The sequence below is a fragment of the Vidua macroura genome, chromosome 35 (assembly GCF_024509145.1).
Source record: "Vidua macroura isolate BioBank_ID:100142 chromosome 35, ASM2450914v1, whole genome shotgun sequence".
Lineage (NCBI taxonomy): Eukaryota > Metazoa > Chordata > Aves > Passeriformes > Viduidae > Vidua > Vidua macroura.
The window spans coordinates 1077986-1091637 of record NC_071605.1 but is presented as its reverse complement, the minus strand read 5'-3'; the positions used below and the strand labels follow the sequence as shown (position 1 = coordinate 1091637).

General features: G+C 49.0%; 1 protein-coding gene across 1 annotated transcript; it reads left to right on the top strand.

Moving 5' to 3' along the window:
- The first annotated feature begins 684 nt into the window (after window positions 1-684).
- Window positions 685-8905, top strand: LOC128821181 (interferon-induced very large GTPase 1-like). Its single transcript, XM_054002152.1, has one exon. It carries the CDS (start codon window positions 685-687, stop codon window positions 8008-8010), a length of 7326 nt encoding a protein of 2441 aa, XP_053858127.1. The 3' UTR covers window positions 8011-8905.
- The last annotated feature ends 4747 nt before the right edge of the window (window positions 8906-13652 follow it).

Below are 13652 nucleotides of genomic sequence, written 5' to 3'. Positions count from 1 at the left end.
CTCTGTGTCTCTGTGTCTGTGTCTGTCTGTGTTTGCGTCTCTGTGTCTGTATTTGTGTCTCTGTGTCTCTGTGTCTGTGTCTGTGTTTGTGTTTGTGTCTCTTTGTGTCTCTGTGTCTCTGTGTGTCTCTGTGTCTGTATTTGTGTCTCTGTCTCTCTGTGTCTGTGTCTGTGTTTGTGTCTCTGTGTCTGTGTCTGTGTCTCTTTGTGTCTCTGTGTCTGTGTCACAGTGTCTGTATTTGTGTCTCTGTGTCTGTGTCTGTGTTTGTGTCTCTGTCTCTCTGTCTCTCTGTGTGTCTGTGTTTGTGTCCCTTTGTGTCTCTGTGTCTGTGTTTGTGTTTGTGTCTCTGTGTGTCTCTGTGTCTGTGTGTCTGTCTCTGTGTGTCTGTGTCTGTGTTTGTGTCTCTGTGTGTCTCTTTGTGTCTCTGTGTCTGTGTGTCTGTCTCTGTGTGTCTGTGCTGTCTCTGGGATATACACTCACCTTCAGGGTTGATCCTGCAAACAGGAAAGCAACAGGCACATCCAGGGTGCTGGGAAGGAGACCCTGGCTCTTGTGCCATCCCGGGCCTGGCTCCAGCAGCCGGGTGGGAGCAATCCCAGGGCTGCAGCTGCTGCAGAGCCTCTGCCAGGAGCCTGGGGCCTCTGACAACACCTTAGGGAAAGTCTCTGTTCTTCCTCCACAGCCATGGCTTCGCAGCAGGACACACTGGAGGGGGGTGCAAAGGCACAGCTCCTGGCAGAGGCGTTCCAGAAGGAAGGACTGGATGCTGGATACTGGCTGCCCAAAGCTTCAGAGATCCTGGGAATCAAGTGCAGAGAAGCCCTGCAACATCTGGAATATGAGGACTACCTCAGGCTGGAGTGTCAGGTACAGCACTCCTGGGAGAAAAAGGCACTCCAGAAACTCCTGAAAATAACAGATGACAAAACAACCACTAAAGAGGTGCAGAAGGAGTACTTGGAGAAGACAAAGCAAAGACAAGAAGTGGCCAAACAAGCCCTGAACGATCTGACAGAAATGCTCAACAGCCGCAGCCACAGCCAGGATGCTCTGAGGGAGAAAGCAGAGACTCTGTGGCGAGCCATGGAGATTCCCAAAGAGTTCTGGCCACTGCCAAAGAAGCCCTTGGCGGATATGCTGGAGAGCATCCAGAAGCAGCTGGAGCAGCAGGAGCCGTCAGGAGGCAGGAGGGAGAACATCCCTGACACGGAGGTGCTGAGGCGGGCGTCGGGGGGACTGGCCCTGCAGGGCATCTACAGAACCAGCAGAGCTGAAGATGTGCTGGCAAAGCGAGAGCAGCTCCTCAGGGCTCCGGAGGGATTCCAGCTCGCCGGTCCACAGCAAGGATTGCTGCTTGAGAGGAAGGAGTTCTCCTCCTCTGCAGCAGAATCCACTTTCACCAAGTCCATAGAGCAGCTGGGGTTCAGCATGAGCGTTTCTGCCAAATCCTCATTCTGGGGGATTATTCTGGGAGGGAGTGTAGATCACAGCAGCTCCTCGCAGTCACGGGACACCCACCAGTCTTGCTCTGAGCAGAGCTACTTTTGTACCACCAAGTACCAGTACATCCCTCTGGCCTCCTGCTACTTCCAAAGGCATCAGCTTCGCCTCTCGGACGCGGCTCTGCAAGAGCTGCGAAACATGGAGCAGCTTTTGAGCTTCAGTCAGGAAGGAGATAAGGCCTTCTTGATGAACACGTGTGAGAGCTTCTTCAGAAGGTTTGGGTCCCACATAAACCAGGGTCCCATCCACTTTGGGGGGATATTCTGGTGGAAGGCGTCTACAGAAGGATTCCAAGCTGAGCAGAGGGAAGAGATGAAACGACAAACGTCGGAAGCACTGAACAGCTTTGTTTGGGCCAGCTGGGTTGGCTTAAGGGCCGCTGTAGAAGGGACCCTGGATGTTTCCAAATCCAGCTCAATGGCTTCTGTCTGGGCACGAGTCAGGAAGAGTTCCCAAACAGCGATTCAGCTCTACGTGGTCAACACAGGGGGCCCAGCGGACACAACTTCTCTTCCTCAGTGGAAAGCGGGGCTGGCGTCTGACAACACAACGTGGTGCGTTATCGACCGCGGCTTTGAGCTGATCCCAGTGTGGGACGTCATCCAGTGCAATCACTGGGAGGATTTTAAATCTGTTGGTCGGGTGAGCAGAGCCCTCAGGGCTGCGTACAAAGCGCTGACGAATGAGAGCATCGGCATCGTTTTTGGAGAGGAACTGGACAGTGCGGTGCAAGAGGCCAGAGATTTCATGGGGACTGTGAAGGCCTGGGAGGGGACAGTGGATGAAGGGAAGCTGCTCATGCTGATGGAGCTGAAAGATGATCTGAGTGCAAAAACCAGGAACCCCAGCGTGTGGATCAACGTGTGCCTGTCGGACAAAGCCCTGCAGGACTTCCTGGTGAACGCCGTGCGGAGCTGCCAGGAGTCACCTCCAGAAAACACCACCTCTATCAAGGTCATGTTGAGGAGCCTCCTGAATCCTCATATCTACTCTGTCAAGGACTTCCCTGAGGCTTCCTTCATCATGCAATGGGTCTTCCAGACTGAGCACCTGCTTCCCAGATCTCCCAAAGTCTCTGAGCTACAAGAGCTCATCGGAACACTGCAGCAAATGAAGGAGCACATCCATGCCGTCGCCAACGCACCAGGAAGCTCTGCTTCTGCCATTCATGAAGCAAAGATAGAAGCCACCCGGACCAGCAGCCTCGCCATTTATTCCTTGCTCCAGTCTCTCCGGGAACAGGCTCAGAAGGACATGGAGCTGTTGGTGCTCTTGATCGCGACCAGCACAGGGTACCAGGTGGAAAGCAGCACTTTTCAGCACCTCCTTGGACACCCAGAAATTCAGTACATGGCCAAGGAAATGGAAGCGGCACATGAGGAATACGTGAACCTGAAGGAGCAAGATGCTGACAGGGCTGAGGCCTTCCTCCTGCTGACAGGTCTGACTGTGACACCCGAAAGTCAAGAGCTGTCCCCTGAGCAGAAGAGGGAGCGTTTAGTTTTCATGGAAGATCACATGAAAGGCTTGTGGTCCACACGGATAAAGAATCTCCTCCAAAAGCACAGTGGAGGCGAAGACTGGGAGAGGATGGAACAGGACTTGCACTCCTTGATCAGTGCGTGCTTGGATGACAAATGGGATGAACAGAGGATGCAGAACATACTCAGAGACCTAGAAGACACTTTTCTAGCACCTGAGGCCCCCAGTCAGTCCCAATCCAAGGCAGACAGCAGCGACGCCAAAGAAAGTGAAGCCATTGCAAACCAGGAGTTCCTCCAGTTGCTCAAGCGCCTTGGACTGGAAAGTCACTATCCAAGGAAAATGGGGATGGGAGATTTCCGCACCATCTGCAAGACATCTCTGCAGGACAGCCAGCCCAGCCAGGACAAGGAACTGCCATTTTACTTCTTGCAAAAGCTGTTAACTGTGGATTACCGGGTGAGGTACCTGACTTGCTGGCATGAGAGCAACCCAGGCCTTGCACCCGTGCCACAAACCAGAGAGCAAGAGAACCAACAATCAGACTCCTTTGAAGACTTTCTGGATAAGCTGATGGAAGCATCCCCTGAACGTGCAAGCGGGGACGGCCATGTGCACCCCATGGACCTGCAGATGGCCATTTTCCATTGTGCTGATGACTTCCTGAGGCAGTCCCTTGCAAACAAGCTGGCGTTCTGCCAACTGGCGCTGCCTCTGCTGGTGCCCAACCCGAGCACTTCACGCATCGAGTTCCCGCTCTACGCCCTCAGCCAAATCCAAAGGAGCTGGAAAGAGGCGCGCAAGTCGGGAAAGCAGGCCCAGACAAAGACTTACAACAACAAACTCATCTTTCGCGCACAGACACCCATCGTCTCCTTCATCCGCATTGGCAGCTCAGCCTCCTCTTCCAAGTCCCAGCTCCTCAACGCTCTGCTGAGCAAACGCAAACACGACACTTTCTTCCACCGCCACTGCAAAGGCAGCACCAGACAGCGTTTGCTGATGGAAGGGCTGGTGGAGATCGCCTGGTACTGCCCCCGTGGAAGCCCCGATGACACCTTTCAGTGCTGCCTGGCTTTCTGTAACCTGCATGGAGACGCCAGGGATCACGGAGCACAGCTGCGCTTCCTGCAGGAGATATCCGCTGTCAACGTGGCTCTCGTATCTGAGTTGGAGCACATGGACAACAGGGGGAAAAAGCTTCTGCAGGACCTGTGGCAGTCACAAAGGCCTTTGGTTTGTCTTCTCACAGAAAAAGAGAATGTTGCAGCTGGACAAGACAGCAAAAATATAAAAATAGGGATCAGGAACAGAAACGAAGCAGAACTGATGGAGCAGCTGACCAAAACAATTGGGAATCTCCTGGTAGGGTCTAAGCCGTGCTTCAGCCTGGAGGCCTGCGTGGACAAAGCTCGCCAGCACGGATTTGTTGTGGATGCAGATCAACCCGCGTGTGTGACAGCCAAAGCAAAGGCAAAGGAGCTGGTGGAACTTCTGAAGAAAGAGAAGCTGTCTGAGATCAAATCCCGGCTGCTGCCGCTTCAAGGAAAACTCTGGTACCAGTGGTGCCAAAAGGACAAAGAACTCACTCGCTTGCAGGAGAAGAGGAACAAGAGCATTGAGCATCATCGCAGCCAAATTGAAAATGAGAAGAAAACAATAAGAAAAAAGCAACTTGAGCAAGCTTTCCCTCTCAACCCACTGATGAAATCATTCCTTGGCTTTCTCCAGGCCCAGCCAGCTGATTCCAAGAAATACTTCCTGCAGTGGATGAAGGTCTTTATGCATGAGCTCTCTTGTGGTCGCCTTCAAGAACTGAGGAGAGGCTATCATGAGTTATGGTCTGAAATCCAGTCAAGAAAGAAAAGCAAGAAAAAACCCAGTGGCAATGATGAGTTGCTGAGTCGCTTGGATGCCCTCTCTGATGAAATCAACCGTTCATCCATCGGCCTGGAGCACCTTCTGAGAGAGGTAGGGCAGATTTATGAAGCTCTGCAATTAACGAACTCCAAGAAATACAATTTTGTCCAACTGCCGGAAATTGCAGCAGAGCTGATGGTTTCAGGGTATCCCGTGGAGCTGATGGATGGGGACGCTTCTTACTTGCCCTTGCGCTGGGTGGGAGCAATCTTTGACAGCTTAATTGAGAGGCTGGGGGACAAACGAGTGTTTGTGCTCTCCGTGCTCGGCATCCAGAGCACAGGCAAGTCCACCCTGCTGAATGCCATGTTTGGTCTGCAGTTCAACGTCAGCGCAGGGCGATGCACCCGCGGAGCCTTCATGCAGCTCATCCCAGTGAGCGAGCAGCTGCAGCAAGACTTGGGCTTTGATTTTGTGATGGTGGTTGACACGGAGGGACTTCGTTCCATCGAGATGGCCAATAAACAGTCCCTGAACCACGACAACGAGCTGGCCACCTTTGTCATTGGTGTTGGCAACTTGACTGTGATCAATATCTTTGGAGAAAATCCATCAGAAATGCAAGATGTTCTCCAGATCGCTGTGCAGGCTTTCCTGAGGATGAAGAAAGTCAATCTTTCCCCAAGCTGCCTCTTTGTCCACCAAAACGTGGGAGAAGCAACTGCCAAGGAGCAGAACATGGAAGGACAAAGGCGTTTGCAGGAAAAGCTGGATGAAATGACTGTGGTAGCTGCCCAGCAGGAATTCTGTGATGTCTCCTCCTTCAGTGATGTCATTGGCTTTGATGTCAACACCCACATTCGCTACTTTGCTCACCTGTGGGAAGGAAACCCCCCAATGGCACCACCCAACCCCACCTACAGCCAGAACGTCCAGCAACTAAAGAGCAAAATCCTCCAGGCTGCCAAGGGGTCACAGCGCAGCATTTTGAGGCTCTCAAGCCTGAAAGATCGTATTGGTGACCTCTGGAATGCTTTGCTGAATGAAAACTTTGTTTTCAGCTTCAAGAATTCCCTGGAGATTGCTGTGTACAGGAAACTGGAAAGTGCCTTTAGTCAGTGGACCTGGAGGCTGAGGAGTCACATCTTAGATGTGCAGATGAGACTGGACAACAAAATTCGGAATGGGGACTTGCAGAATGTCACCAGAGAACATCTTGAAGGGCTGGTGCAAGAGACAAGCGATGCCATTAAGAAAGAAGTGGACAAGTATTTCAGGGAAGACAAAGACCGTGAGACACTGGTCCAGTGGAAATCAAGCACAGAGCTGAAGCTGAAAGAACTAAAAGAGACCCTTCTTCATGAAACAAAAAAGAAATGTGAGACTCTTATCGAGCTACGGAAGGAGCAGAAGAAACTGGATGCAAGGAAGTTGGACTATGAAGATGAGCTCCTGAGAAGGAGTCGGGAGTTGTCTGTGATTCTGAAAGGGAAGAGTCTCAGTGAGAGAGAACTGGAGGGCAACTTTACTCTTGTCTGGAACCAGTGGATTGCTGAAGTCTCCCGAGCTGCTCGTCCTCCAGAACGGGTGGATATTGATGCAGAAATCGACGATGTCCTTGTAGAGCACTTTAAGGAGCCAGGTTTCCATGCACGGATCAGGTCATTTCCCAAAGGCAGAAGATTTTGTTTAGACGTGGAGAAACACATCATGAAGCAAAAGTATTTTGTCTTTTTCTCAGATCCCAGGAGCATTTCCGATGCCGATGTGATCAACTTTCAGCACATCACAGATAACATCATAGCGTCTGTGAAGGCAAACATTGCTAAGAAGGAAGAGGAGAAACGCGATTACAGCAGAAATTTTATTCATGAAATACTCAATGAAGTACAGAAAGGTGTGAACTCTCTCCCCAGCAATGCAAAATGTACTTTTACCAGAGAGTACAGCATAGATTTGTCTCTGTATCTGTGCACAATGGCAGCAGAAAGGTTTAAAGCCATGCACGAAGCATTCCAAAAGGCAAATGACCCAGTTGTGTACCTGAGGAGCAAGAGAGAAGATTTCTTCCAATGTTTCCAGATTTCCTGCCAAGGAGCCACTTCTGTCACAACTTTTGCTGTTTTCCTTTGTGACAAGATTGAACCAGCTCTTCGCCAGGCGGTCTATGAGAGGACAGCCAAAGACATCGCTGAGGACATGCAGGGCAAATTCCCAGATTTCCAGGGCAGCAGAGCCAGTTTGGAAGTTTGCATCCTGAGATACCTGGCAGAACAGGAAAATTTTGAGTATTTCAAGCAGTACCTTATGTCTCCAAAAGAGTTTTGCGAGAGGTACATTGAGACACAAGTTAGGAGACACTGTTTGGATGAGAGTAGGAGGCTGAGGATGTTTTTAAATTCCTCCCTTAATCTTCTCTATCGAAACATCCTGTCAGCTGTTTCTTTATCAACCCGAATTGTCAAAGACAGAAAAGACAGAGAAGACAAAATCTCTCTTTGGCTGGATGAATTTTGCAGGGAACTGTCAGAGGTGATCAACTTGCCCAGAAGTGAGCTGAAGGGCATCGAGCACCAGGAGGTCACAGACATTGAGTTCCTGAGCAGTGCCATGGCAAAAGCTGTGGATGACCTGAGGGACAGGCTCATGAAAGAACTGGATGGGGCTGACCTGAGCTCGTTTTCAAGGCAGCCTCACACCATCCTGGCAGAGCATTTTGCAGGGTGCTGGGCACAGTGTCCCTTTTGTAGGGCTCTCTGCACAAACACAATGCAGAATCACGATGGAGACCATCAGGTGGTCTTCCATCGCCCACAAGCTTTGATGGGATTCACATGGTGGAAATGTTTACCTGGCATCGAGTATGATACACATGAACTGGTCATTGACATTTGTTCCAGCCTTGTTGCAAGTAACTGCAAATTCAGAATTGGTGGTAGCCCATGGATCCCTTACAAAACATACCGTGATGCAGGACATCCTTATTCCACTTGGAGCATTCTCCCTGATCCATCCATGCAGGCGTACTGGAAATGGTTCGTGTCTCATTTCAGGACACAGCTGGAAGCTCTGTGCAATGGGAAATTTAAGGGCAAAGGAGAAATCCCTGATGCATGGCAGAGAATTACCAAGCAGGAAGCACTGTCCGAGCTGGAGAAGCGCTAGGCCACATCCATGGGAAGGAAGAATAACAGCAGCTTTGCAATTTAGAAAAACTTTGTAACAGGCTCTCCACAAAATGCAGTTACAATGATGGCACACCCAAGTCACATGCAGACCACGGTATTCAATTCCTACCAAATTCCATAAATTAAGGAGCATTACTGCCGCCTTTGCTCATTAACTCCTCTCTTCATGAGAAAGCCAGAATCCTCTTGCCTGTTTGCTATAACCATTTCCCTCAGCTTTGTCCTAGAGCCAAACCAAACCCCCTCCTTGGGGCGATCGGCCTCGTGGCCAAGCCTGAGCCCAAGGGCTGGGATGGGGCAAAGGCTGTGCTCAAAGCACCCCTTGGATCAGCTGCTGTGAGACACGAAGGGTCAGTGCCCCAAAGGCAGCTTTCCTGCAGCAGGGAGCTGTCCTGCTCGGAGAAAGGGCTGCGGGACCCGAGGCCAGCTCCACGCTGGCCTCCACATCATCCTTCCCTCCCTCACTGCAGCCTCCTGGACCAGCTGGGGCCGTTCTCCCAGCAGGGGCTGTTGTGCCTGCGGGCTCAGGAAAGCAGTGACACGACCGCCCCGGGGCTCAGGCAGTGCTTTCACTCCCTGGCTCAGAGGTGCTGTGTCTCTGTCCAGGGCAGCCGCTCCTGCTCAGGTGCCTGGGGCTGCTGCCCTTCCCTCCAGCCCTCAGCCCCGGCAGGAGCTGCTCCTTCCCTTGGCCTCACTGCTGAGCCAAAGCCTTTGGAACGCCCCATGTGGAGAATCCTGTGTGCCAGCAGCTTCCACAGCAGCCCTTGGGGCAGTGCTGGTGCTGCCCAGGCAGGCTGCTGGCACCAGGGCCGTGCTCTGGAGAAGGTGGCACCAGCTGGCTCTGCCCCAGGGAGCTGTGGGGGTTTTTGCTGTGCAGGTACTGCAACCCCGCTGGGAAAGGGAGCGCCCAGCTCTCCTGGAGAGCTGCTGGAGGGCTGCTTCAGCCTCATCCCCTGCAGGCTTTGCTAATAAAGGAGTTGATTTGGACTGCTCTGCGCCTGCTTTGTGTTCAGGGGAGCCACAGCTGGGGGTGACTCGAGCTCTGTGTGCTGCAGACACGCAGGGGACAGGGGGTGGCACTGGGGGAGGGGGCGTGCGTAGGAAAAATGCGGCGAACCCCGGATGCGGGAAGAAATGATGATGTCTGGCTCCAGATCAGAAGGCTGAAGGATGGCTTTATTAAAACTATACTATATTGCATTAATAGACTTTTTAAAGAGATACTGTACTATTCTACGTACTCACTTACTTACCTATCTAACTAACTACAAACTCGTGACTCTCTGCTGAGAGCCCGAGCCACAGCTGGATCCCACTGGTCACTGACCCCAAACAACCTTCACCAGAATCCAATCCAGCAATCACTGCAGGGGAACAATCTCCGCACCACATTCCACATGGGGAAAACAAAGGGGCGGAGATAAAGATTGCTTTCCCTTCTTCTCTCTGTGCTTCTCCAAGAAATCCTGAGAGACAGAATGATGTCTGTCTGTCCAGAGGATGTGAATGTCACAGGCGTGGCAGCAGAGGCTCTGCTCCATTCAGGGGCTCTGCTCCAGGAGCCGCGTCACTGTTGTGGCACAATACCATGAGTTGTACCGGGGTGGACTCCGGGACTCTGTCTGGCCTGTGGGGGGCTGGTTTATGGCAGCTTTTTTGGCTCAGTGGTTGAGGATAGCGGCCGTGTATGCTCCAGACAGCGTTTGGCTCCTGCAGGGACATTGCTACACTTTAGCTTTCCGCCCTGGGTCTGCCCAACCCCGCTGCTCCAGCCCGCTGCTCCGGGGATCCTCCCGCAGTTTAGCCCCCTTGCTCCATCTTAGGTGTGAAAAATACGTATAATATTAAAATCACATTAATTATTTTAATATTAAATAATAAATACTTTGCTCCTCGCAAATATTAAAATGAATACTACACGGGTTGGAAAGTTATGCCGTATTAATCTCTTTTAAGTTGTGCTGCATTCATCTCTTTTAAGTAGTGTAGTAAATATAGTTTTGAAGCTGTAGCATAATATTAAAATAGAAGTTATGTGATGTAAGATACTTTATGTCACTAATTCAAAAATTAAAAAAGATAAGCAAGAAATTCTTCACATTATCCTATCTAGATAAAAATAACAACAGACACCAAAATTCCAAGAAAATTATTATTGCCTGCTTATTGAGAAAACTCAAACTTCAAAAAACCAAAAAAGTTAATTTATAGGATGGGGGGAAGCTAAAATTAAACAAAAACACCCTAATTTGAAATGAATGTTTAAATTATATATAAGATATATGAATATACAATAAACTATTACTTTTAAAGAGTAGTCCTTTGTTAGCAAAGTGTGCCTTTTAGCAAAATACCAAACACCCAGATATCCGTAATTCTTTACTTTTTATTGTCTCTTATTGTCTTTTAGTATCCTAATTTTCATTACCCTAAATTTCATTGTCCTAATTTTCATTACTACTTTCGTTACCATTAACTTTTGGAATTTTAACAAAAGTAAATAGTGTTTTTCACATTAGGAAAGGAAGACAGGCACCCCGTTCCCACACCACACGCGACCATCTCCCATCTTTTCCCCTTGCCCGAGCTCCCATCACCACCTCAGGAGGTTTCCGAGCCCACTCGGGCGCCCCAATCTCGGGGGTCTGGTAGTCGAGGTGACCCCGAGAGTGTAAAAGTCCTCGCTTCCCAGCCCTCGCAGCCAAAGAAGTCGGAATGCGCAGGGTCGGCTTCTCAAGGTGGTTTATTTTCTCTTATCTAGAACATTCTTTCTCAAGGAGCTGCGGTCTGTCTAACAGGTCAGTCCGCAGCAGACTCCCACCCCCTTGGGGTGGTGTTTGCATTTTATACTAGAAATTACATGCACTGTGTTTACAACAATGTGCCAATATCTATCATTTATGTTGGACAGCGTGTCTCTGCCTTAAACCAATAGAAAAGTGTCACCATCACAGCAAGACATGGAGGGCAAGAAGAAGGAGAAGAAGGTCAGGACACGCCCAAATCCCTCCATCTTGTCCCCTTGAACCCCTTATTTTAAAACCCTAAAATTCTACTTTTTCACCCTATGTTAATTCAACTACCACACCACTCAAACCCTTGCGGCTTGTAATTCCTCACACAGAGTTGGCAGTTTTTTCCCACGGGCTAAAATGGAAGCCACGGGTGTTTTTGACTTCGTGCCAGGGTCTCCGAGCCCCCTGCCAGGGTCTCGAGACAGGCAGCCAGAGGGATCTCCTGGGTTGCCACACCCTGAAGCCACAGGGGAACCCTTGCGGCCCTCTGCCCCGCTGTGAGCCAGCAGCGCCCCCTGGTGCCGCAGGGGCGTCACTGCAGCCTCTCTGCCTCCGCACGAGCCGACAGCGCTCCCTGCTGGTTGTGGTTGGAACTTACAACTGGCGGGTGGGAAAAGGCTGGCGTTGGTTGGTTGGTTGTTTTTTTTTTTTTTTTTTTTTTTTTGTTCCTGTTGCTGTTGTTGTTGTTGCCCGTTATCGACGCCTTACAGAAGGGATGGGACTTCTGTCGGGATAAAAATAATTTATTACTCAGATAGACATCAGCCTCAAAGGCCACGGGATTTCAAAGGAGCAAGCGGTCAGCCATAGCTCAAGGCAGTCACAAGTTTCTTTGCTACAAGGCAATATGTAACATTCTAATCCAATGGAAAGTTGCCACAAAGTTTATTTTGTTTTTCTAACTATCATTTTTACTTAATTCTGCTGCACTCCATATACTTTTATCCAGTGGGCTACTATCACACGTACACACATCTGCTTCTGTTATAACATCTGAACTCTCAGCTTACTCTTTACAATTACATTACTACACTATAAAACCCTTCACCATCTTACCCAATACAGTTTCTTACTTACTTAAGGCATATTCTTACTTACAACTTAGTTTATAATGTTTCTGCTTAATGTCTGTGTACTTTTATTTTTACATCAATCCAAGCTTCTTCCAAGGCTGCAAATCAAAACCTTTAGTATCTGTAGAAGTTTCTATCTTTCCATTTACTACAATTGTTGTTGTTTGGCTTGTTATATCTATATCTATATCTATATCTATATCTATATCTATATCTATATCTATATCTATCTATATCTATATATCTATCTGTATCTATATCTATATATCTATATCTATATTTCTGTATCTAGATCTATCTACATATGTCCTGTAAAGAGCATGTATTCCTTTTCCCATATCTTTGCCTAGAAGCCCAGTAATTTCAAAGTTATAATAATTTGGAGGGAGGGAATCATCTTTCCATTCCAGGAAGGTTCTCACCTTCCTCGGCAGACATCTCTCTGTTAAACCAGGAGACTCTATTTTTCCAGCTTCAAGACAACGCTCTCCTGTAGTTCAGGCTGAATAAAATCTTTCAGGTTTCTGCCCTTGCTCCTTTTCCCCTGATAACACCACGGCATCTTTAGGCACTACACCACAATTCTTCTGCTGTCCTGGATGATGGTGCAGTGAGAAATAAATCAGCGTGCAACACTCCATCCCATTTTCCTTCCCACTGACAAAACAACATTAATTATTATAATGTGTTATACATGAAAGTACCATTCTTTGGCTGTTTTTCTTCATCTTCTAACACAGAGAAGTGTAGTTCAGGCTGAATAAAATCTTTCAGGTTTCTGCCCTTGCTCCTTTTCCCCTGATAACACCACGGCATCTTTAGGCACTACACCACCATCCTTCTGCTGTCCTGGATGATGGTGCAGTGAGAAATAAATCAGCGTGCAACACTCCATCCCATTTTCCTTCCCAGTGACAAAACAACATTAATTATTATAATGTGTTATACATGAAAGTACCATTCTTTGGCTGTTTTTCTTCATCTTCTAACACAGAGATTGGCCACCAATGGTTACAGTATTCAGCCAATTGTTTTCTTGCCAAGGAGTCTCCACCCACCCCCTTTCCCCGGTGTTTCAATATACAGCCCAAAGGGTTCTTTAGAATTCCCCCTTCAGCAGATTGACCTGATCCCATGATGCAAAACTACAACAACAGTAAAATTTACCACTCACACACCACAGAGCTTGAAAGAAGGAACCTGTGTAAGCTCCCTACAAACAGCCAGCACAACTTTCAGCACCTTGGGAGTGAGACTACTTGTCCTAGATTAGGGCAAATTTGGGAGGAGACCTCCGGAAGGAGCCCCCAGAAAACAACACCCCCCCCACAGCCCCTCCCACCCACCTGATTCAGGAAGAATTTCCTCAGAGAGAAGTGGAAAAAAAACTGTTTATTTAACAGGCAAAGCACTCCCCAGTACAAAAAACAACACCAGATGACAAAACTCCTTCACTGTTCTGAAGAGATGACAAATTCTCAAAGTCTCTCCTGGGAGTGGTCGCCAAGCTATCAGTCTCCGGCGCTGGGGATGGCTGCTGCAGGTCACAAAAATGCAGACTCTCGGTGTTTCTTGATGTTTCCCAGGTCCAGGTCCACAGCAGGGTCAGATGATATTCAGGAAAGGGAAAGAGAAGGGAAAAAGAAACAGTCCAGGGTAAAAATTGGACTGCCGAGCTAAACTAAACTAACTAATAAGCAAAAGCAAAAGCAAAAGCAAGCAAGCAAGCCAAGCCTCTCCTAGACATAGAC